The 26,752-nt window shown below is 40.0% G+C and overlaps 1 protein-coding gene across 2 annotated transcripts; it reads right to left on the bottom strand.

Moving 5' to 3' along the window:
- Positions 1-479: 479 nt before the first annotated feature.
- On the bottom strand, positions 480-25,875 carry Il18r1 (interleukin 18 receptor 1). 2 transcript variants are annotated; one of them, XM_026408621.2, is made up of 9 exons: positions 25,754-25,875; positions 22,131-22,296; positions 19,526-19,679; positions 16,830-16,892; positions 13,673-13,790; positions 10,990-11,129; positions 7,640-7,801; positions 2,577-2,732; positions 480-1,492 (listed from the first exon to the last, which is right to left on the bottom strand). In XM_026408621.2, the coding sequence occupies exons 1-9, from the start codon at positions 25,822-25,824 to the stop codon at positions 1,137-1,139; spliced, it is 1,386 nt and encodes a 461-aa protein (XP_026264406.2). In that variant the 5' UTR covers positions 25,825-25,875; the 3' UTR covers positions 480-1,136. The 2 variants fall into 2 exon arrangements, with proteins under 2 accessions (XP_026264406.2, XP_077648107.1); XM_077791981.1 differs by having other exon boundaries at positions 7,640-7,792.
- Between the last annotated feature and the right edge of the window lie 877 nt (positions 25,876-26,752).

The following is a 26,752-nucleotide window of genomic DNA, read 5'->3' as shown; positions in this document are numbered from 1 at the left end:
AACACTTCAGTGGTAAGTCCGCACCAAGAATAGTTAGTTGGAATTACTTTATTCACACAGTAACTCTGAGAAGAAGGTAAAATTATTACAAAATCTAATTTTACAATGTGGAAACGAGGCAGGCACAGAGAAGTTGGGTAAAGTTGTAGAGGGCACAGAACTAAGTAGCAAACTCAAGATCGGGGCTCAGGATTACACAGCCAGTCCCTCCACCATCATGCCATGCTTCTTCCACACTAGTGGCACTTAAAAAATTTAATTGTTTAAAAAAAAGGTGAATAACTATGTTTTATTTTTTTATTGTGATTCAGTGCATCCCATGATCTTATGAGCGGCACTCACCTTGGATATAAACATTTACATACAATCAACAAGTGTTTTAGGACAGTATGAGCAAAAGACCCAGAGAATCCTATGAATTAAAATTTGGGTATTTTGTGAAAAGTCCTTCTGTTTGGGGTTCTCTTTTAAAAGCCCTTATGAACAGGTTCGAATAAACCAGGTTCATGCAGTGCCTCTCTGGAGTTCCAAGAACTGTTTCCTCGAAACTGTGGCTGGGCCACAGGACCCATATCTTGAGGTTCAGACCCTGCTTGCAGCAGCGGCCCTCCTCACTTCCCTGCTCTGCACATCATCAGGCCTCTCTTTGCTTCCACGTCCCATGCATTTAGAGATTGGTGGCCGGTGCTGGGGGGATGAAGGCAGCATTCCCATGACTACCATCCAGTGGTTCATAGAAAATAACTCCTTGTGCCCTTAAAATCCTCAGGTTCAAATTAATTGTTAGCATTGAAAACTCTTAAAGATGCACCCTCCATGTAAGGCAAAAGTTGATTTACAAGGTTCCCAGCCTCACACTTGCTGAATCAGCTGATTGGTGTGAGCAGCTGCAAGCAGTTTCAGAAGAGGAAGAAAGAAGAGCTCCATTTCTTTTGCATTCCAGGGTTTTCCAGAAGTACCACAGCTCAATGTTTGGTCTTATCCCCAATGACCTGATGACAGATCTCATCTTTGAACTGTGAGCAGGATGTTCATAGAGTCGTCTATTTTAAACAACAGCCTTTGTGATGAGCAGGCTCCTGTGCTGGCTCCCCAGAACAGCTGGAGTACTTTCCCATACTCCGCTTTTCTGGAGCTCAATACGCTGAAAAAATAGGCAAGGCTTCTGATTCTCCTTTGCTTGGCTTGGTGGCTTTTGCAGGCATCAAATAAAGAAGATTTTTCCAGAATCTTGAGTTAGAGGAAAGAGACTTACCAGCCTTCCATTGCAGCACTCTGTGGGATTTCAAGAGCTTGACTGACTGAGGCAAGAATGAGAATTCACTTGCAGGTGTAAATTCAATTAAGATTATTTTGATTTTTCTTTCCACCAATGCTTCGTGGAGTTCACTTTCAAGTTCATACCTGACTTCATTGGACATGTAACTTTTACTGAGGACAATGATCAGTCTTCGGCTTTTCTCTATCAGTGAATGGATTTCATCAACCACAGCTGAAAACACAAGACATGTTGTTAATGGAAGCAGACTGGAAGGGTGGGCATGTAATAAAAAACTATTTTGCACAGTCTTGTTTTAAAATAAGCCATTTATTCTTAATTTTTATATGCTCATTGAAAACAACCACCTAGGGGCAGTAATAATAATCACCTTCCCAGCACTTACTCTGTTACTTCTTTTAAAATTTTACCCATATTAACTCATTTAATCATCATCGAGACCCCATGAGGAAAGTATTGTTATCACTCCCATTTTACTAAGCCAGAGCACAGGGTGGTCACGGAAATTCCCCAGAGTCACAAAGCCAGTAAATAGCAAGTTGACTGAAACAGCTTTTGACTGAAAAGAATATCTCTACTAGTTTTCTGCCTAGCATCCCGTTTGTTACCTCCTCCAGGCACCACATCCCTCTCAAATATGCATAACTTGTACCCAAAGTTTACTGTAATTTGCCTTGAAACATGTGCTGTGGCCGTTTGTATTTACATATTAGTAAAAACATCGAATTTCCTATGATCTGATAGGAAAACACCCAAAAACTCCTCTTACTTATTCTTTCCTAACTCCCCTATCTTCTACTTTAATTTCCTCACCAACATCACGCCATGAAGAACAAGCATTCCTTGTAAGAATTATCCTGCTTATCATTGTGCAAACATCAATGGTTAAATTAGAAACTGGTTCCAAGGAATAAATGTTCTTTCTGGGAGTTGTTTCTAGATCAATGTCTCAAGATAAGGACAATTCTAAACTTGTCTCTGAAAACAAAATGTCCAACCTTTGTCTCAGAACTTTGCAGAACCATGAGGCAGAACAAATATAGCCCAAGAAAGAGATGATTGGCAGGCAATACAATAGTTTGTTTTTCCACTGTGAGATAATAAGGTATTGGTTAACCACATTAATCTGGTTAACTAAGAACCAAATAGTGACGGGTCTGGTTATTTCTGCTCTAAAGAACCTTGCTCATTTATTTTTAAGGAAAAAGGGAGAGCCATCTATCTATATAACTGGCTGACTCAACTTTTGAAAAAGAGCATCTCTACTAGTTTTCTGTTTCGGCATCCCCTTTCTTACCTCCTCCAGGTACCACATCCCTCTCAAATATGCATAACTTGTACCCAAAATGTTTTTCCAACACCCTGGGCAAAGTCTCCACAGCGAAAGTGTACTCTTCTGCATTCTCCGAGCCATCTTTTAGGTAAGACACAAAAGCATCATATGTTTTTCCATCTAGGAGATAAAATTAACTCTTTGAATTAATGTGTAAATCAAAGTTGTTTTAAGTAAAAGTTGATCTAAAGTCATAATTAGTGAGTATAGAATCATTAAAAAAGGAAAGTTAAAAATAGCATTGCCAAACCTCTGTCACTAACCAGACATTGAATCAAATGTCTTTGTGAAAATCTACTTTAAGACTCATGCTGATATCATCGAGAGCTGGAAAGAAATATAAGCCATCAATCAGGGCTATAGAGTGATTTAAAGACAAGAGCAGGCCAAGGAGCAGGAACGCGCCCTCCTTCCAGGAGTGAAAGCGAACCTCACTTGACTCACATCATTCAATTCTACCAGTATCCTAATCTCTACCCACCCAAGGAAGGAGGAGGCAATACTGAGTCCCTGTTCACTGCACCAGGAAGAGAAACAGAGAGGTGATTGAGACAGTATGCTAGCACAACACACACTGATGATTTAAAATATCACAGCATATCAGGTGTCAAAAGGAAAACTTCTGACCCATTGAAGGGTTTTCCGTGGTCCCGACATCTGCCCCTACTGAACTCTTGCTCTGGGAGCAGTTTTCATGGCCAACAGACAGATCTGGCAGGCCACGTGTTACCTACATGACAAAGGTCATTCTCCTTACTGGATAGCTGGACAATTACGCAGTTTTCTCTTCAGCTTGATCTGATCAACTTGAGGAGACAAAGGAGACAAGGGCAACAACTTGGGAAAAGTCACAATCGACCCATTAGCAGATGAAAAACAAAGTAAAGCAGAAAGACAAAGTAACCTGGTCAGAGAATGAAGAGGGATCCCAGTGGACCAGCTTTATGAAAGGTGACATTTTGAGTCAGATCCTAAATAATGAAACTAAGACTACTGGGGATGGGCAAGGAAAGAAGGGACGTGGTAGTGGAATGTTCTATCTCTATCTCATGAAAACTGGGTAGAGGCTGAGATTTATGCCTGGCTTATTATCAGGATCAGTAAAGCTATGACTGGCTTTAATAAATTTATCGATTAATTTTTTATTAACAATTTATTTATTATTTATCATTTATCATACTATTATGGAATTATTATATTATTTACTATTAATATTTATTTAATGATTAGTAATTGCCCATAATACATTTATTAATAAAAATTTGATAAATGTAATAAATTTGAATCTTCTGTTAAAATATAACCCAAATTACATTGTTATATCATGTTGTTAAGGTCTGTAAACAAGTCAAAATAACACCTGGTATTTTGCCAGAGAAATGTTAGAGTTCGTAAACAAGTCTGGATGGTGCCTGGCAAAATGCCAGAGGGAGTGGTTTGAAAAGTAACAAAAGTGAGCCATTAAGTGTGGAGATTCCTTATTGGTTGACTGATGTATCTAGTTTATGCTAATTAAGATAAGCTGTGCAAAATGTATAAATAGCTCTGTTGTCCTACAAGAAACGGCTCCCATTCCTGCTGTATCAACGTACACAAGTTATTCGTCACCCCCAGCTATTTTGCTGCAGCCGGACTGCTGCATCATGTGAATGTACAAATATGTAACAACAAATCCCATCATTATATATAATCCACCAATAAAAAATATGGAAAAAATATTATGGGATGAAATCATTCTTGATCCATGTCATTTGTTGGGTCACAGCATTTAAGACCACCAGCCCTGTCCAAAATCCTCAATAGCATCAGGCTCACAAAACAACACTTTCCACTGGCAAAAATTGGCTCCATCCTGTCTATTTCATTCTGGATAAACAGCACGAGTCAGAACCTGTTGTTGATGTGAAGCAATTACTTTACAGAATTTCATGCATATGAAAGATAGAAAATTTTATAAAGATTGCAGAGTTGCATGCATATTAAAAATAGGAAATGATGTTAAAAATAAAAGTGGTTATTAGTTTAATTAGTAAATAGTTCACCTGGATGATTATCCTAGATTGCTGTACCATATATTTATTTATTAGTTAAGAGCCGGTGCTCATTGATGAAAATAGGCATTATATAACTAAGCACTGTTTACTACTGATTGTAGGAATTATTGATGGTGATTGTTTTACATTCAGTTTATTACTGATCACAATAAACTGGGAAGACAATTTAGTCAAAGATGGATTTCTATTTCAGTGTTGCTCTTACCAATGAAGAATTGGTTTTTCAACTATAAATTGTTTTCAATTTTCTTTTTTCAAACAACTCTCTTCTTGTAATGTAAATCTGCAAATCTATGTTACAATTTTTTAACATCCAGGTAATGAAAGATTTAACAGCTTTAAAATTTGACAAAGAGCTCAAGAAATATGAAAACGCTAAAGATTTTTTTTTTTATTCTGAATAAAGGAAATCATCATCTGAGTGGGTAGTTGAAAAAAACAAGGAGTTAGTTATATCAATGCCTCTTAAGCTATGTGTGATTAAAAGCATGTTTTAATTAAATTTGTTTTTGTTGTTGTTGTTGATTAGTTGATTTCATTTCCAACCTTTCAGAAACCAATATTAAACACACTCTTGGATATAACAGCAATATTAAACTGCTATAAAAGTTTTTTTATTTTTAACCTTTAATCTCCATTTCTGCCCTTTTCATGGACTGCATCTGCTGACAGTCCACACTTTGAGTAGAAGTGGTTTAGAGCACATCTCTAAATGTCTCTGTACAGTGCCATGTGGAGAGTTAAAAGTATGAACAAAAAAAGAAAGTCTGTAAATCAGATCAAACACACTGGAAAGAAAACAAAAATCCTAGATAAAAATCTGAAAGACAAAGAGTTATTAATGCCTTTTCTAGGGTAAATACCAGTTGATTCCAGCTGTGACAGTGCAGGAAATACCAAACACAGCCCTCCCAGTTTGCTGCAGCCTCTTGCCTCATAGCAAAATCATACACACATGCAGGGTGACTTTGCTAGTTTTATGTTGTCAGACTAAAAGTCCTAAGTGAGACAAAGAAATTGATAAAAATTTTAAAGGATCCAATATAAAAAATTCCTTTACCTGGGGTCCGTAGGTAGAATGCCCTTTGTACTTTAACTCCAAATCCAGAGACCACAAAGATATAATAGAGTCTTCCATATAGCACCCCAAATAAGCAAAGTCAAAAGACAAATGACAATATGGGAATATTTACATTTCTTATTATAGAGAATAGGCAAGTAAAAAGCTCCCAGAACAGTGAGCCAATTAAAACAAAATAAATAAATAAAAAGCTATCAGTGCAGAGAACCATAGCCAAGTAGGAATGACGCATAGCATTTTTGGTTGAAAGGTGACCCCAGCAAGCCAATGAGATGATAATGATTATGTTAAGATGTGCATTCAGTTGGAGATTAGACCCCTGCTGTCTGCCTAGGCCTGCTACCAGGAGAGTTCCCATTGGTTGGGGAAGTGCGGTAGGAGGGAATTCCGGAGGAGGGATTTCCTGTTGGAGTGTGTCCCGGGAGAACGCTGCGTGTGTGGTTTGCGGGAGAATTCCTGGGGAGCCTGTGTGGAGTGTGCTGGTGGAGTTCAGAAATAAAGTTTGTTCCTGCCTGAGTGGCTCGTGATTTTGTGCCCAGCCAGACTGCCGGCCTATCAGCCCAATGGAAGAAGAAGAAACAGATGATAAGAGTAGGTATACTGTAAATGAAAACACAGAGAAGTCTTAAACAAATGAAGAAATCGCTCAGGCTCTTGCATAATAATTGCAATGGAAATTAAAACTATACCAAGGGGGACACAAGTCACCTATCAGATTGTGGTGGGTGAGGCTATGGGAAAAAAATGTACTCTCATTCTTTGAAAGTGATAATAACAGTGGTATGGAGGGCAAAGTTACAATATCTACCAAAATAACAGCTGTGTCTTCCTTTTGTATTGCCAGAAATATCACTTTGGGGAATTTTCCCTTCCAATCACTGCACGTGTAGAAAGCCATTCCTCACAGAATTTCTGTATTAACAGACAACTGGAAACAACTCAAATACCTGTCAAAAGGAGACCAAGTAAACATGGGGACTTCCACAGACATAAAACACTGACCAGCACTTAGAAATAAGGGGCATATACATAAAGTGATATGGAGAAGTACCTAAGGAATAATAAAGCAGATTACAATAGTACGCACAATAAACCAAGATTTGTTTTTTGTAAAAGGGGGAGTGAAACAAGAATCCATATTAATATTCAATTGGGTGTGTATCAGTGGGTCAGAGTAGGACTCACAGACATGGGACAGGGCTGGGCAGGGGAGGCCCAATTGTGTTAATTTCTTAGAATTTTTGGTGTTTGAAATACATGAAGGGTTTTTTTTTTTCCTACAGTCAGACAAATATATCTATAAACAAAAGCCAGTGAAATCTATTAGCTTGATTTTTTAAAGCTCAGTAATTGTAAGGACGTCAACTCCTTTTAAATACAGGGAAAACTTAGTTCTAGAGTACCCAGGTAGACATAATAGCAGGTAAGACGGGTAGATTTAGGAGACAAGAACCCAGATAATTTGGCTTCTAGTTTTGCATTCTTACAGGTACATTACACAGCTTCCTATTCCAGTTCAAAATAATAAAACATAACAATGCAATTCCATATAAACAAGCTTTATTGAGTCTATGCACTGGGTGAGATCAGTAAGTGGTATGTCAACAAAGGCATCCATATGTGCAGTTCTTGGACTCAAGTGTCACATGCAGGACAGGACATACATACGTGAAACAATTAAAAAACAATTTTTGCAAACATATAGGCACAAGCAAAGGTCACATGATAACATGCATGATGGAGGGTACATGTGGGGTTACTTTTTCATGGAAAACCTCTCCTACAGATTAAATCAACAGTACCATCAAAATAAGATGAATGTCAATGTTTCCCTATTGGGTTTACTAACTTCATCATGAAATAAGAAGTCCCAGCGTTAGGACAGTTGTTACCTTTTAGTGTTTCATCTCTTCTCATTAATTTTCTACAAAACAGAGCCAAGTCGACTCTATAGATGATACCCATCATCACTAGGCACACCACCACCACCGAGATCAAAATCGCTACAATCATTCCTCCAGTGAAGATGTGGCCTGGGATGTCATCTTTGCTGGCTACAAAAGAAAGAGAAAAAGAAAATGATTAATCCAAGAAATATCACCAGCATCTTCCACCATCACATTGTGGTCGTCAGTTTCTGCCCTTCTCACTAATCCGGGTATCCACCCAAGTTCACCCACATTCCATCAAACAACTCGAATGCCTGCTGTTAGTCTGCAGTACTCAGCTATTCAAATTTCTAAAGAATTAAAAATAGGTATAAGAATATTCAGAAACCTGAACTGAAAACATTATAACATACTCTGCACCTGGAGAATTCAGATTTCTGGGACAATGATAAACTAGGGTGAAATACAAAGGACTCAAATAGAAATCTCAGTTGGTGTTATGGTTTGGTTTAGATGTGAGATGTCCCCCAAAAGTTCATGTGTGAGACAATGCAAGAAGGTTTAGAGGAGAAACAATTGGGTGATGAGGGTCTTAACCCAATCAGTGAATTGATACCTGATGGGATTAACTGGGTGGTGACTGAAGGCAGGTATGGTGTGGGTGGAGAAAGTGGGTCTTTGGTGTCATGTCTTTGGGATATATATATTTTGTATCTGGCCAATGGAGTCTCTCTCCCTGATTTCTGATCTTCACGTGAACTCCTTCCCTCTGCCACACTCCTCCACCATGATGTCCAGCCTCACCTTGAGCCCTGAGAAATGGAGCCAGCAATCTATGAATCAAGACCCCTGCAATCCTGAGCCCCCAAATAAACTTTTCCTCCTCTACAATTATTCTGATCATGTCTTTTAGTCACAGTGACAAAAACGCTGACTGAAACTAAAGCTAAACTAAACCTTTTGGTAAGCAGAAAATGGAAATGCATGGTTTGACAGAACCCTGGACTGAGATTATCTAGGTTTGCAGCCTTGGCTCCATCAATTAGTTCATATTAGAGGCAAAATCACAGAGACTCCTCAATCTTAGTATTTTCATTTTTAAAAATAAACTAATAAGGGCTGGGGATGTGGCTCAAGCGGTAGCGCGCTCGCCTGGCATGCGTGCGGCCCGGGTTCGATCCTCAGCACCACATACCAACAAAGATGTTGTGTCCGCCGAGAACTAAAAAATAAATATTAAAAAAATTCTCTCTCTCTCTTTCTCTCTCCTCTCTCACTCTCTCTTTAAAAAAAAAAAAGAAAGAAAAATAAACAAATAAAGTTATTGCTTTACTTACAGGTGCTTTTGGGGGGAAGATATTATACACAAAGTAGTTAACACAGTGCCTGGCACAATGTCCTCAGAATTTGAGCAAAATTTCATTAGAAAATTGCCTTTGGGGAAAAAAGTTACATTTCTTAGAGTACTCAGTTTGGGCTCATTGTATAAGATAATGCAGAGGATTACAAAGAGTAAATTAATTTTAACAACCATCCCACAATGTGGTGATAGCCACAGGTAGACATGTTTATCCATATTTCTGAGTATTTTCTCAGAGTAGATTCTAATTCACAGAATACAAACATGTTTAAAGTGTTTGCCATCTTAAGCAGCACAATTTTTAGTGATGTCCTTTCCAGTGAAATTAACTTTTAGGATGCAAGTAAACAACTAAAGTTATTTAATAAGTGCATCTGAATGAAGTCAGGCCCTGGAATTCCTAAACCTTTGAAGGGTCTACATAGCCATGACTGTGACAGACACATACACAAACACACGCACCCAGGCCCACACTTTCCTCCAGGGGCTAGGGTGGGTTGGGAGGCCCTAATTCCCCAGCCTGTATTTTTGAGCTCAACATAGGGAGAATTGATCAGGGCAGGAGGAAGGAGGAAGAAGGACAGTCCTGCACGGAGGGTGGAGGTGACAGGTGGCCAGCAGGCAGCCAGGAATGCAAGCAAGTCTGCGTGTCAACCAGGAGAAGCAGATTTGAAAGCTTCTGCCTGGCAAGTGCATGAACATGGCAGAGGTACCCGCAAGGGAAGGGACCTGTCGATGTGAAGAAGAGCACCGATTCCAGAGTCAGTTGTGAGTTTTAATACCTTTACCTGCTATGTGACCTTGAGCAAGTTTCTTCAATTATAAAAGCTTGTTGTTGAGATGGGGTGAAATCATAGAAAGGGCTGAGCACCAAGTCTGTCACAGAATCAGCATGTAATGAACGTGAGCTTCTGCTCTTACTGCATGTGGGAGAACAAGGGCTTCCAACAGGGTGCCTGGGGAGATGCCAACGGACCCTGGGGAAGCACAGAGGGTCCTGGCCCTTGGTTCTCTCTGCCTCTCCCTTCTGCTTCTTGCAAAACCCACGGCAGTCATTTCTGTGTCTTTGGTCTTTGCTTCTTTCTGTTTGCATGTGTGCCTCTCCTGTCCTCTGTGTGTTCCTCCCTAGCTCCCTGTGTCGCTCTCCCATTTCTGTCTCTCTGTGTTTCTGTCTCTCTCTGTCTCCATCTCTCCACGTCTGTCTGCCTGTCTCTGTCTTCCTCTCCGTCTCTCAGATCCTGACCTTTCCTTACAAATCCAGGGAGATGGGGGAATGAGCAGTAAGTTATGACAAACAGAATGAGAAGATTTCTGGCTCAAGCTACAGCTGCACCTGAGCAGTCACTGGATCCAAGGCCCTGAGTTCTGCTGTGTTGGTAGATGATGGAATGGACGACCCTGGAGCATTGTATCAGGTGGGCACTAAAAATGCTAAGAATCCCACAGATAAGGACCATCAACTGCCCACTTGCTATGTCCTGGAGATGGCCCAGGAAGGAGGCCTCAGTTAAGCTTTCTGAATTAGCGACCACCCCCAAGGGCCAGCTGAGCCCAGGACCCTGCTACAGGAGGCTGGAGGAAGCAATTATGCCTGATGTCCAATGGGCTCCTTCCACACTGATCTGCAAGCTCTTCTCTGGTTGTCGTGGGTGTGAAGGATTGGTTGTGCAAAGGCTGATCTGACTGCTCCCCCGAGACCTACCAGCATCTGCGTGCCCGAGCTTCACCTGCCTCCCTGCTCTGTCTACCTGGTCTCTGCGGTTTGGAATATGACTGTGAGAGTAAAGGTGTAAACTCTGTGTTTTCATTCTGCTTGGGATCACGACACAGAGAATTTCAGCAAGGGCTGAGCACTAATCCTGCTACTGAATGCCTGGGACATAAGATGAATCTTGTCACCTCTCGGAAGCCCGGTTCTACTACAAAAAAAAAAAAAAAGAAGAAGCGTCTGACTCAGCAGCTGTGTGCTGTTTCCACAAGCTTCCAAGCATACCTTTTCTCAACAAGATGAACATACTGGTGTCTGTTTTTTCCTGATTGACCACAGTGCAATTATATGAAAAACTTAGGTCGTTTTCCTTAACTTTCTCAATTCTCAGTATTTTTGAAGCATAAGATTTGCCTTCTGAGATCCTGTAAGAAGAAAATGATTTAGCAAGAGGCTTTTTTCAAAATCAGCACATTTTACCCAGGAGAGGGAATTCATATTCAAAGGCAGGTACTACATTGACTATATCAAATCTTCTCATTCTGGTGGATACTCTTAAAGCTACAATAAGCCTCCTGTTCTCCGTGGAGCATCATAATCAACAGAAACAGTCCTCCTGCGATCAGCTGGAATGATGTTATCAAGAATCTAGAATTTAAATGCCAGGAAGATAATGATGCAAAGTTGAAAATACAATTATTCTAATCATCAATTATTTTTCCTATTTCTCTCCTTCTTCCCACAAAGTATTTTCCACCCATTCTGACAAGGCAATTGTATTGGGTAGCTTTTATTACTGTAACGAAATACCTGGAACAGGTAACTTTATAAAGGAAATAAGCATATTTAGCCCATAGCTTTGGAACTCTAAAAGTCCAAACAGTATGGCCCAGGTTCTAGGAAGGAATCCCCTGAACTTTGTCACACATGATCCCTTTATCTTAGGGATCATGTGTGCATTTCCACATGTATTCCTCTCTTCTCCTTATAAAGCCACCAAAATTCAGTCATGGGGACTCCACTGTAATGACTTACTCTAATCAAATTGCTTTGAAAACATGTTACTTCAAAATACTACTGTTGGTTTAACTGTCTTCCCTATCAATATCATTAACAAGACTGGGAATTAAACTTTTGCAGGAGTTCTGAACACCAATAATATACAAACCAGAGCAACTGTCAACTGTTGTGCACGATACAGATTCATATCCAGAGTATTCAATCACTATTCTCAGATACCAAGGGCACAAGAGAAATATCAGCTAAGCTGTTCAGACACATCAGAAAATGGCTTGCGACAACCACTGGTAGCAAGCTGTCTTCCTCTTCCTCAAATGATCCAAGCAGTCCTTTCACTGATGTGACGCAAACACTCATGACAACGTTCACTTCCTCCATGCTCTGAGGGCATGGGAGGCAGCACACTCTTGTGTGGGTCCTGGGATATGGAGCCCCACTGAAGCCTCTGACTGTCTCAAATACATCTTAGAACACAATTCAGTACAGAATTTCCAGAAGCTCCAATCCAGAAATACTATCTATCTCCAACCTGTGAAAAACCCATAAGTGAGACACAAAAGGCTTTGGGAAGCCAACAGGGATGACATTTAAAGCTTGTGCAGACTACTCTAAGACCTGCTGCTCTTGTAGCTTACGTTTCAATTCTAAGTAGCCTGGTGAGTTGTTCTACTATCCCTCCAAATATTAGAAATGCATCATTAGAAGGAGGAAATGTAAAAACTTCAATGGAGGATGGTTGCTGAGGATGAAACCCCAGCAGGAAAGCCCTACCATTAATTCAGCCAAATTCTACATGTATTGGGCACTAACCATGTGTCCGCTCTGGAAGACCCAGACCTTGCAGTGCAAAGAACTTACAGATCAGTCACGAGGCTGACAAAGAATATGCTAAAAAAGTAAAAATTCAGGAAAAAAAATCAGGGTGCAGCTTAAGTGATAGGTCAGATCACCACTCCCTGGACCCCAAGGAGTATACTCATATAATAATTAATCATTACAACATAGTCATTACAATATAAACAACCATCTGTTCAGTAGGTTTTGTTGTAGTAAGTCTGGCCATACTTTAAGGTAAGAATATAGACGGTTATGGAGGTATCCCACAGAAGCTGATGTGTGAGAAAATGATAGAATTTTCAGAGGTAAAATGATGACATGATGAGAGGTATCACCTAACCAGTAGATTAACCAGCTGCTTTGGATTAATTGGGTGGAAGCCTCAGGCAGGTAGGGCATGGCTGGAGAAGGCAGTTCATTGGGGGTGTGCCTTTGGAAGAGATGTTTTGCCTGTGGAAAGTGGAGCTTTCTCTCTCTCTGTTTGCTGTACCCTTCTGCCATGATGTTCTGCCTCATCTCAGGCCCAGACCTAAGGAGTCGGCAATTTCCTCCTCTACATTGTTCTCATCTGGGTCTCTGGTCACTGGTCACAGTGATACGAAGCTGACTAAAACATAGACTATTTAAGAATCAGTTATGTATGGTTTTGGGCACATTGGTAAAAATGAAGCACTGAACACATTTTTCAAAATCCCAAAACAATGAATCCTAGGTAATTGCTCTTTTGTAAGAAACAAAGTACAATCCCACCTACCTAGGACCAAAATAACCACTATGACAAGGTGATGCTAAAAACCCCCGTGGACCTTGTTTATATAACATAGATGTTGGCAATAAATTTCTTCATATTTCATCAATCTAGGGTATGGAAATCATAATGCTAAAATATATACATTGGTTGTAATTTAAACTAACCCCAAACACTACATCAACCACTTAGGAATTCTGCATCTTTTATATCATATATGTGTGTGTATATATAAATATATATAAATGTGTGTGTATATATAAATATATATACACACATATATGATATAAAAGATATATATATATATATCATGATTTTCCTATCATATGTATTATGATATATTATATATCACATAATGCATACCATGTTTTCTTTCCTTCCTCCTGTATATTACTAAATCGGTCCATTTCTTTCCAGAAGCTCCAATAAATTATGTCGTCTTCATTCATCAAAGCCGAGCAATTCAGCTGTACATCTTTTCCTGGGTAAAAGTTGAAAACCACCATTGCAATTTTAGAAACTCATATTTCCCAGAGGTTTCAGATTAATAAAATCAATGAATGTTAACTCAATGTAAAAAAACTGCACTACATTCCAGAAAGAGAGCAAATATGCTTTGCTTTTAAATAAAAAAATAAAAATAAAGTAGAGGAATTGGATAGCAATGTCAAGCTATGAACTGAATCATAAATATTAACTTTTAAATCAATTATTAAAACACAGGGTCATTAGTAGACTTTATGTTCAGTACATGATTTATTAGGTACTGTCAAGACAACTTATAGAAAAACAAAATTAATGTTACAAAAATTAAGTTAACTAAAAATTAAAGTTATCAAAGTGCAGGGGAAAATAAAGAGAAATAGCCAAAAAAAAAAAAAAGATACATAAAAAAAGCATAGTCAAAAAAGACATCTCCAAGGGTGAGCAAAGATGATCAGCCATTTTATTCCATGGAGGAATTTGTTTGGGTTTGGGATAAATAGAAGGAATATCATAGAGATAAGAGAATCCAATGGAGATTTTGTCAGCTGCACAGGCTTGCAGGATCATCGCTAAAGCCTTGGGCAGCATCGGAGGCCACAAAGACTGTCATCCTGTGGTACTTAGGAAAGCAAGTTCCACTCTAGGAAAAGGCCTACAATAAATACAACTGCAGTGTTCTCCCCCACCCCCACTATTGGTAACCCAGAACACCGCATCCCAGACACCCTAGCTCCATCATTAGTGAACAGAGATATTCAGCCCCTCACTCTGCCTATCTAATAGGAAAAAAAAAGAGTCATAGCAAGAAAATAATGCAAGCTTCATTCATTTTGGTTGTTTAATTCATGAAGATCAATAACAATAAATAATTCAAAGACACACAAAGAGGAAGAAAACGTGACAATGATCAACAGAAAATATAGACGATAGAAGCAGGTCCAGAGATGATAAAGACTTCGAGTAACTATTTTAGAAGAAAACAGAGGAAACCATGAACAAGTGAATAAAAGATTGACATTTTTAATAAATGAGAGTAATTCATTTAAAAAGAATAAACATTTTCATATCAGGTTTATAACCAACCATAATCAGTAATTTCTTAAATATAAAACAAAGTACTGATTGGACTTCAAAAAAGGTCCAAAGATATGCAGTTTATGTGAGATAGCATTTACGCATAAGGACAAAGAAATTTCAGAAATAAATGGATTTAAAAATAGATAAAACATGCCAATCCCCAAACCAAAAACACTGTCTTGATTATTTCATACCAGAGAGCCTAGGCACTGAGGAAGGATGCATTATGAAAGCTATAGACAGACATCGCCTAATGATGAAGGTGTCAATTCAACAGGCACAGATTTATATGTGCCCATATTCCATCTCCAACACAAAGAAAGCAAAATTTGACAAAAACCATAGAGCATGTAGACAAATTGACCACCACACTTAGAAATCTTAACGTATCTTTCTTGGAAAGAGATAGAGCAGGAAAACAAAAGATGAGTAAGGATATAAATCATGTAAATAATACCATTAATTGACTTAACCAATTGACACTTAAGAGTGATATAACCCAAACCTGCAGAATACATCTTTGTTTCAACTACACTTGGAACATTCATCAAAATAATCCCTATCCTGGCCTTTCAGCAAATCACTATAAATTTCAGAAGGTTAAAATGATAGTCTCTAATCATGGACCATCATAAAACTAAATTGAACATCAATAACAGCAATATAACTAGAAAATCCTCCAGACATTTGGAAATTAAGAACAAAAGTAATCCATGGATTAAAGAAGAAATCACAAGGGAATTATTTTTTAAAATGTTTGAAACAAAATAGTATTACATATGGTATACCAATTCTTAGTAGAAGTAGCTAAAAATAGTACTCAGAAGGAAATTTGGGGCATAAAATGTGCATATTATTAAGAAAGGAAGAAAGCAAAAAGCCCACCCGGCCCATGCCTATAATCCCAGCAGCTCAGGAGGCTGAGACAGGAGGATCACAATTTCAAAGCCAGTCTCAGCAAAAATGAGGCTCTAAGCAACTCAGTGAGACCCTGTCTCTAAATAAAATAGAAGACAGAGCTGGGGATGTGGCTTAGTGGTTGCGTGCCCCTGAGTTCAATCCCCAGTACTAGAAAAAAAAGAAAACTAAAAAGCCCAAAATGAGAGGAAAGAAATAATATAGACATGGACTAGAATCAATAAAAATAAAAAGCAGACAAAGTGCAAATACAGAGGACATCTTATCTGATAGGCTCCGGGCCTGCGTTATCATATGAACTACTGTGACCCCAACATCAATCGCAAGCTGTGGACTTTGGAAGCAACGACAGAGACTATGATCCCCACTCTTTCACTTTCCAGCAGTTTAAGTTTAGACAAGTTACTTAGCCTTTCTGTATATCTGTTATTTAATCCATAAAACATGTCTAATACCCCTGTGAGTTGATTAGAAAATCTAATTCAAATAAAGTATTTCAATCACTTAGCCAATACCTGGGTTAGCACATTCAGCAGATGTGAATTTCTGCCTTTTTTTTTTTTAACTTTCCTATTTGAAAGAAATGGCTCAACTGGACATGTTGATTCATAAGACCTGTCAAACAAATCCTAAATTACAGTTGACGCGGCCTATTGATTCAAAGTGAATTAATTAATTGAATACTCAAAGCACAAAGCCAGTTTGACTCATCTCCGCAGAGTGTTATCACCAAATTTTCCTATTTAGAAATGATCATGGAGACCATTAGAGGAAAAGCCACACACAAGGTGACAGAAATCCTAGTCTAAAAACCATAGACAGTGCCACATCTTTTGAACAGACTGATCATTTTCATCAGTCTAAAGATGGCAACATTCAAAGACATGCTTTTCTTGATTTTGTAGTGCCAGTGCTCTTCACCAAATATGGAGTGTGTTGTGCACATGATGTCAATTAAAAATGAATGAGATTTGACCCTTGAAAACCCAATTATGCCCCAGACTCATAAATGCAGGAAATATACATATTAAAAATATACCTAATTCCACTTCAACATAATTGATCTTTGGTCCAATAAGAACGGGAGCCATATTCTTCTGACCTAAATGTGAAAAAGAAAATAAAAAGGTCAAGTTCCCTGTCACAATAGGCTCATTCCATGTAATAAAACCCTTAACATACCAGTCCCCCATATCTATGGTTTGCTTTCTGCAATCACAATCTCACCCAAGGCCCATTGTGGTCCAAAATTATTAAACAGAAAAATCTCTAAACAGTTCGTATCATCTGAATGATGTCACTCTCAGGAGCCAAGCCTCCTTGTACAGGACACAGAGAGGAGATTCCCTTCAGTGTCTTGTCCTGGTGACTCACTCGGCTCAGCCCAGCCCCAGCCCTGCTGGGGTCCACACCTGAAAGTCCACTTCTACTTTTGATCCTGAGAGATTTCCATCCCTGACTAGAAGAATACCATGGTGTCCTGCTCGGCCCATCTGGTCATGCTTAGATAGGAGTGCATCACCCAGCAGCCCCCCACTGTATGCTAGCGTGCCGGCTACAGCAGCTGAGAACTGCAGGATGCTGAGAAATAGCACTGTCCCATCGACTGAAGACAAAACGTTAGAGAGAAGCCAAGCAGCCCAGGGTCACAACCTCACTGTCATGAAGACGGTAAGGGACGGTTCAACTAAAGCAGCTGGTGCCATCTCTGCCATTTAATAATAGATATTCCTGTTGCTTCTTCAAGGAAGGAAGGAAAGAGGTGGTGATGGGCAGAAAGTAAAGATGATTGGGGGAAAGAAGAGGGGGTGACAATACCAAGGAACCAGAGCTTTATAGGAAATGAGAAAATATACCCATGAGAAAGTAAAGCTCAAGAACTTATAGTCGATAATCACAATAGAATTCAAGACTTTGGAGTTTAGGAATTCAGGGGTGGGATTCCCAGCTAATGGCCACAGAAGGCAGATTAATAGCTCCCACAGTGAATAAATCCCATTCTGCAGGTCATGAGGTCATGATTAAAAACTGATTAATATCATCATTGCTGGAGTGGGTTGGTTGTTGTGGGAGTGGGATCCTGATGAGAAGGATGAGTCCACTCCCATTTTTCTCTGCTCACACATGCTGGACTGCCCTCCTGCCTAGGCATGATGCAGCAGGAAGACCCTCCTCAGATGTGGCCCTTCCTCTGGGAATCCCTAGCCTCCTCAAGTAAACATCTATCATTTACCATGGGCCTAGTCTGTGATACTCTGTTATAGCAAAGGAAGTGGACAAAGACACGGGGCCGTAGGATTTTGTAGACAAGATGAAGTGAAGGATGTTGACATGAGGAGATGATCCTGGATTATCCAGGTGGACCCTGAATGCAATCACAGGTGTCCTCAGAAAGAAGAAACAGAAAGGTCACAACATGATGGAAGCAAAATTGAGAGAGAGAGAAGACTTGGTGGTCCTCTGCTCTTGGCTCTGAAGATGAACTGATATGATCCAAGACCTGCAGATGGCCTCTGGAAGCTGGGGAACATTCTCCCTTACAGCCTCCAGAAGTGGCTCAATCCTGCTGAAACTCTGATTTTAAGCCCAGTCAATCTACTCTGGAGTCTGACTTCCAGAACTGTAAGATAATAGATATATGCTACTTGAGGACAGACTCCAGGCTTGTGGCACTTTGTTACAGTAGTAGCCCACGGGTATATAGCCATATATGTGGATAGTTGAAGAGGAAAGATTTTGCAAAAGTCGGTATGCTACCAATATTTCATGTATAGCTAATTAGAACAAATTTTTTTAAAAAAGAAAGAAAACTGAACCCACAGATTTGGCTGGATGAGTTACCCACCCAAAGTTTTAGTTTTCCAGGATGGTGGAGGGGTGGGACATAAGTCCAGCATGGACAAGTCATCTATCTTCAAGCAACGGAAGAAATGTTTATGTTAAGAAGGGACCAATCTTTGAAGTTATTGAAATTCAAGCAACAGTAAGATAGAAGGTGCAAGAAGGCGTGTTTGAACTCCGTGGGAAAATAAACAGACTTTCCTGTCGTCAGATACTAAAATCTAGGCTAAGCTTCTGTGCCATTTGATGATTGCCTTGGAAAATCCCAAGAAGGGACCAGAAATGACCAATTATCGTCCACACCACATTCTTCGTAGAATGAGGTTTAGTTAAATGACTCTAAGGTCCCTGTCACTCTAAAATGCTGTGCTTTAATTTTTCCATCATACATAGTCTGGGGGGCATGGCAAACCAGACCACGTGTTATCCTCCAAATCCAAGTAGCACCCATGTGCCACTTATAGCTCAGTCTATCCGCCCTTTCCTAGTACATCCCGCCCCTGTTTCCCTGGCCTCTCCATACTAAGTACAGTTTTTGAAAATAGAGGCCCTCCAGAAATATTTGTGTCCTCAGTAAATGTTGTGTGGAAACAAAAAGTTTAATGACCTTAAAATTCTACAATTTACTCAAATGATAAATAAAATACAGCTGACTTCTGTGAGGTTGGTTCACCCATGTATCCTTTCATTTGCTGCCCCAATTAAAAAAAAAAAATCAGTCAGGTGGCTGGGAACCAAAAGGAAGATTTTGAATCTTATTAATTTTAACAAGTGACATGGTCACAAGCTCAACAAAATGAGCTCTGAGTTCCGAGGTGACCTTCCAAGAAAGATTCTGTTTTTTTTTTTTTTTAATATAATTTTGTTTCTTCCCAATTCTGGGATTTCTCTTACCTTCAGTTACTATTATGTTGTAGGTTTTGGTGATGTTATAAAATTTTCCATTATGATAAAGAGAAAACACACAGGAGTAAAATCCCTGGTCACTGAACTCGGCGTTCTTCCTCATAAATAGGCTAGAATTGTCTTCAGCTAACTTTTCACAGTTCTGTTTTTTAAAAAAAGCAAGTTAAAATATTTTCAGTAAGCAAAGGCGATATTTGTATGACAATCATTCACATGGAAAGCTTAAGATCCTTAGAGAAAAAAGGAAAACTGAACAGAAATCAGCAATTATTAAGAAAATGTCCCAGTGACTTGATCTTGCTCTCATTGGAGCAATGATCAATGAAGTGTGACCCCATGACCTTGTTATCCCCGTCTTGTCCTGGGAAGTGGAGCACTGGGGCACCCTAACCACTGTCCGCATCTTATTTTAAACTATATTTTACACACACACTACTACAATAATAGCAAAAACACATCAAAGGGCTGGGGATATCACTCAGTTGGTGGAAAGTGCTTGCTTCACATGCTCAAGGCCCTGGGTTCAATCCCCAGCACCACAAACACACACATACACACACGCACACACACACACACACAAATACCACCCCCGCAAAAAAATAATTTCTATTCTGTTCAAAACTTTCTGCTCAAGCCTGTTTCAAAAGGTAACACTTAACTCCGACTCTGTATACTAAGAACTAGGCACCCTGGGAGTAAGTACTAGGGATAAGAACAGAAGGAGAATAGGGGAACTGAGTGGCTGACCCTTACCAGGTGACATTCTTCCTGAAAATACCAAATAAGAAGGACCTAGACTTCTCCCTCAAAGCTGGTCAAAGCTGGTGGCCACTGTGGCTGGACCCAGACAAAACAGGCTTGTGTAGCTAGTACCCACAGGGGTACCTCAGAACAGCAACATGTTTCTGTATAAGTCAAATTTTAATGAACCCAAACTGATTTTTCCAGGATACACAAAATATCAGAAACTCCAATTAGCCCTTGGCAAATTGAGCGTCCTTGTTCTCCTCCCCTCAAACAGGTCACAATCAGTCCACAGGATGAGAACACTTCGCCCCTGTGTCAATTGTTTAGCTAAAAACATCCTCAGGATGCCCTTTTCCTAAATGTGGGTATCTGAACCTTGGGACTTTAAAACCCAATATGTTGAACTTACTGATTTTCGTGTTCTGTAAAACATGTGGACCTTCGATGGGAAACAGAAGCAAGTCAACTGGGGACTGACTCAATGTTCAGAAAACATGTCAGGTAAGAGGTCTCCTTGAAAATTCCAAGTAAACAGGGTAAGTCCTTTGTTGCTTTAAGTTTCCCAGCTCTTTCCTATTCAGACCACCCACTCCTGAAGCTCTTCCAAGTTTCCATGATAGAGTCAGATTATTCATATTTATTCTATAGAAACTATGTTGTTGGAGTTGTGCAAGTGCTTACATGTGTGTGTATGTTCTTTACATACAACACAGGATACACACACACACGCACACACACAAGTATATATAGAATCTCTGTAGCATTGTTTAAAAGACCTCTTATAACCCAACAAGAAAAAGGTACAGCAACTGAAAAAGAAAAATATACAAGCTGTCCACCAAAGGAATAATATGATATAATAAACATATTAAAGTATTTAATTCATTATTAAGAAAATAACAGAAAAAAAATTACTAAGAGTTTCAGAAATTTTCCATGTCAGATTTTTCATTTCTGAAAGCATCATTTCCCAGTTTGGGATAAGTATAAGGAAGAGGAATTCTTATACCAAGTGTGGGGCCTTATACTAACAAAGCCTCCCAGAAACTAATATGATATTGTGTATCAAAAGTCACAAATATGCCATCAACTTTTGATCCAATGATATACTTTAGGGATTTGATTGTAGACAAATTATATAAACACCCAAAGACCTATGAAAATCATACTCGTTTTTAGCCTTTAAATAAGAGAGAAAAATTGGGAATGTACTAATGTCTAATACAAGGGAATCTGTTAGGTGAAACCAATGGAATCCTCTATTTGGAAGAATGTTTAAAGATGTAGGCGAATAATCAAATATAATTTTTAGTGAGTAAAAGAGAGACACTAACAATAGAACAAAGCACTTTTTAAAAGTAGATGTTTACACAGAAAAAAAAAAAGTGGCTGTTGGGATTATGAGTGATTCTTGCTTTTATTTTATATTTTTCCATCTTTCAACTTTATAAAATAAACTTGTATTTTTAGGGAAAAAAAAAACACATGCACTCAAGTTGTGAATTTTAAGTGTTTGTGACAGAAGAAAATGAAAAACTTAAACTCACATTACCAAAAATTATTAATTGAAAGAGAAAGAAAATCAAGGAAAGGCAGAAGAGGGCAGCTGTTAAAACTGATTGAACAACTCACACAGAACAGAGAAGCTACTGGGCTTCACACGTTGTGTACGTTAGATCTTCCCAATAACCCCACAGGGACACCCCACTCAACAGGCCATGCGAGCTGCGTAGGTTCAGAAGGCTTGTCTGTGAGGAGACCAAAATGGTCCACAGCCACCAGATCTTCATTTGGGAATTTTATCTTTGCTATCATGTTGTAAGCTGAAATACTTTCCAAGTGTTACCTTATATAATGATGTTTTCTTGATCAGTTTCTGGTAGTAATCATTTGTACATGGAATCTCCAAAGCTTTCTCAACTCCCACAGGTTTGCTAGTTACTTGTTTTTCATTAAAACAGCTGTGTATGTTTCTTCTGGTGACGGTTAATGTCCGCTCCTGAGTATCATTTCTATGAAATAAAAGTGTAAAGGCATTTAATAATTATGACAGAAACCTTATAGTTATCAACCACCTTCCCTGTTGTCATTGATCCTATAATTTGTTCCTAATTTTTGTATAAAGAGATTCATTCATTGATTGTCTATACCCTACTTTGCCTCCTCTTATTTCAGAGCAGCAAGAAATTTAACAATAGTCCTAGGGTGAAAGATAAAAGCCTGAGCAATGTACACACACACACACACACACACACACACACACACACACACACACCCCGGGCTGTATCTTATGGATGTCAGAACAGCAAATATCTAAAACTTGGATAATCTTTATTAAGGGACAAGAACAGAGAATCCTAGGTCAGGATGGGAGGGTAGCCTTGTTTTCCTGAGATCTACAAACTCCTGGCAGTTTTCTGAATGAGTAAGTACATACATTAGGTTTATGTATCTCAGGGCAGTGTATTGCAATCCCTGTCTCTTACACTGTTGAGTCACACAAAGTCTACTCTGGCCCTCGGCACACCTGTATGAGCCCTTTACTGAACAAAAGTGAATCTGAATAGATTTTATAGTGTTCCTTCTGGTCAGAAATGAGTAATTTTTAAAAAAGTTTATAGTCTGACGTTGGCTTACATTGCACATGTGATCTACGTATCCATACATGATGTGATAGACCTGTATACATAGGAATCCATCTCCCAAATACAGCAGACGGGTTCTGTGTGCCTGACCAATGGGCACCCAACTTAGGCTCTCCCAGCTCCCCTTTAAGTCTAGAATAGGCTCGGAGCAAGACAAGGCTACCACCAAGCTCCAGCTGTTCTACCAGGTATTTTCCCTATGTTCAGAAGGAAAAGCTCAATCTCAGAGAAGTTAAGCCACTTGCCCAAGGTCACACACCTATTCAGGGTGAGGCCAGATGGGAATGCACATCTGGTTAGCCCCAAGGGCCAGGAGTGTTTTGTACACTCCATGTAAATCTGGCTCCTCGCTTTGGGCATTCCCTATATGAAGATGGTCCAGTGCTGGAGAAGGTGGCAGGCGGTTGTCACAGTGAAATGCAGTGGGTCAGTGGCCGTGAGACATAATGGAGCCGCCTGGCCCTTGAGAAGGACTCAGACTCCCATTGGCACCATTCTCTTCTCAAGTGTTTGCTGAAGTTTCCCCAACTCCAGCCTCACTAATCTGGAGAGAGAGATTATTTCCAGGTCTCTCTGATCTGTTGCAGGAACAGACATGTACAAGTTCTCATCTTAGTAGATCATGCTCTTTACCTGTGTAGTCCACCTCCTAACACTCAGGAAACTGAAGGAATGAATGCTCTCGTCACACGTGCAACATTACGCTACAGATGTGGAAAGAAGCAACAGGCCACACTTGCTACAGAAGAACTGGAGGCTGATGTGAAGCTGAGGCCAACGGACCCAAAGCCGTGGACTCTGACCCCCTGCTAGGTGGGACCACTGACTGCACTCTGCCTCTGAGCTCCCCCTCTGGCCATGCACAGAAAGGGCTTAAAAACCTCCAGTCTGCTCTCTGGGGGCACCTCGCCAAGCCCAACTTGCTGCTCATCAACTCAGGATCTAATTATTAGTTTTTAAAGTGCACTTCTCGCTCTACCTTCATTTCTTTGCCTCTTTCAGAGAAAATTCTTCCTTCTGGAAACCTTTCCTTCTTAATTGGTTTCCTCCTTAAAATATATTGGGACAGATCCCTGCAGGATTAAAGTATGGGTCCCCAGAAGCATTTGATTATTAGTAAATGCAGTCCGTTAAGAATTAAGGGATTACAATTCCCATGGGAGAATTCCAAGTGGAGGGTCTGCACACTGAAAGCAGCTCCCACACCAAACTACAAAAGCTAATGCGCACCTGAGCAGGCACACACGTGTGCATGTACATGCATGCACATGCACGTGCACACACACACGCACGTGCACACACAACACACACACACACACACCTACAGTAAAACCAGGACGCTGCTTACTGATTGCTCTATGTTGAGCACCTCTATATTTTCCACCATCCTAGGTGGCCTAAACAACTCACTCCCAGATAGAACCCAACCATCGTCACTCTATTGTGAAAGCTGCTTCTCCCCCATTGCTTACTCTCACATTTTACTCATCAGTCTCCAACAACTTTCAAAGTTTGTCACCAAGGCCACTCTGAGCCCCCCCTCTCCTCTCCAACCCCTGAGTTTCCATGCCTCTCTGACATCATCTCTCTAGCTAATAACTCCATGTGGCTTCCTGTGGTGAGCTGTGTTCTCAGTACTCCATGTCACATCTCCAAGTTGGTCACAGACAACGGGTTTGTCCCCTTGGTTTTGATGGTTCTGCCCTGTCCTTGTTCCTGTATTCAATCAGGGTTCGGAAGTGTTTGTTGTTCTCTTCCTCCACCCAATTTACAAGTACCCTCTTCAGTCTTCCTTAACCTGCTCTGAAATATCCCGTCGTGACCCATTTTCTGCAATTATCTCTCTTTAAAAGGTCACATGAAACGTACTGACTTTTGAAAGAGTTCTGTAATTTCTTTATGACTCTTGGGAGTTTCTATGTATAAAAACAAAAAAAAAAAACATGACCTCATTTTGTGCAAAACCACAGGAGTGATATCGAGGTTTCACTGTGATATCGCACCCTGCTCTCAAAGACGGGGTGATAATTATCAGGACTCACTCCAGTGCAAGGAACGAGATTTCTAAAAGAACTCTGCTACATCTCACAGCACAATGACACCACTCAGCCAGCCCCGAGGTATTTTCTCAAATCTCTAGATAAAGGCATGCATACATGTGTATATGTGTACATATATGTGTGCACATGTTTCTGTATGTTCCTGTCAACAGAACCAAGTCTAGTAACAGTGATTGACGTATTCAATATTCAATGGATTGCTCTTGTTTCAGAATAGTTGCATTTCTCCATTATTATTATCCTGGCATAATCTCAGGCAATAGCATGAGTACACTACAGAGCCCTGTCCCTGTTCCCCTTCATCACTGGCTCAGGGCTGTAGGATTTTGGTTGACTCTTGAACACACACCTCCTCCTCTAGCACCGCCACCTGGATCCCAGTGAGCCCTGAAAACTAGAGTACCTTGTGTCGCCATCAATGCCATTCTCTCTGCCACCTGAAGATGCTACCCAGGAGACTGACCCTGTTCCCCCTTCTCTGCACATCAATGTCATTATGAAGTCCTAGCCATTGATTTCACTTCACCGGGATATCAGGACCACAGGAGCATCTGACTTCTAAAACCAACCTTTACTCAGTCCACACTAATGAACAAGGGTCCCTTAACAGGAAATCTTACTGAAGTCTTTATGATGACTAAGAAGAAAAAAAAAAAAAAGATTATTTTTTTCAATAATGAAATATTTATTTCATGTTAGATCTCTTTATAATTGAGTGGCTGAACCGAGGCCCAGAGGACTGTGAAGCAAAAAGATCTACTTACCCCATTTGGGAAAAATAAGAGCCCTGGTCTTCTAACTCTAGTGGCCAAAATTCCAAAGTGTTGCCATACATAGTAATTCTGGGAGAGCTGCTTGGGTTCAGCTCAGTGCGTCCGTTCGACTTGCTGCTTTTGTACCACCTTACAGAGGTTTCCTCATTTTCACTTGTGTGGGAAGAGGAGCAATGCTTCAGAAAAAAGGGTTCCCCTTCCACCGCGCTAATACTGGGCCGTGAAAAACACGTTTCTAAAGATAAGGAAAAGAAAAGGGAGAAAACCAAAAACCAAATGAAGAAAGTAACTTTTTCTCTTGATGCGTTAGGTGAAGAAGCCAAGGTTCATAAGAAAGCTCTGAGAATTCTCAGGGTCACCGTCCCATGGATTCTTTATTTTTACCATCTGTCTTTCAAACACTATGAGGGATAAGACACTTTGCAGAAGACAATGAAGACAAATCTTCCAATGATTCCTCCTAAACAGGAAGGTGTGAGAACCTAACCTACCACAGAGAGAAGATAGACCTGACAAGTGCCATCTTTCAAAAGAAAACTTTGCACAAGACAGCTGAAACCATAGGCCATGGGGTTGCCACACCTACCCACAAAGCATCCCTAGCCAGGAATTCTCCATGCCAAAGGAAACAGATACCTAGAGACCCTCATCTGCATCCTCAGAAATCTCACCACGCTTGTACCCAGCCTGCCAGTTGACCTGCCCATTTCCTGGGCAGGTGTGAGGACGGTTAAAGGTACTCCTGCAGCTTGAAGTGTGCATAGGGTTGTTATTTCTGTAGGTTACCATGGGGATAATCAAGAATTGATTAATATAGTATCACTCCAAATTCTGGTATCTGTCACTTCTGCTGTTTGGTCTCCTGTTCGGTCTCCCTCCTTCTTTCTCAATTCGCCCAGATTCTCTGGCCTCGGAATTTGATCTGATTTGTTCAGAGGGTAGTTCTTCTTGCCACTCTTGTTGTACTCCTGGGAGTTCAAACCTGGCTTT

The sequence above is a fragment of the Urocitellus parryii genome, chromosome 12 (assembly GCF_045843805.1).
Source record: "Urocitellus parryii isolate mUroPar1 chromosome 12, mUroPar1.hap1, whole genome shotgun sequence".
In the NCBI taxonomy this organism is placed as follows: Eukaryota; Metazoa; Chordata; class Mammalia; order Rodentia; family Sciuridae; genus Urocitellus; species Urocitellus parryii.
Note: the sequence above shows the minus strand (reverse complement) of the source record. Positions and strands in the feature narration are given on the sequence as shown.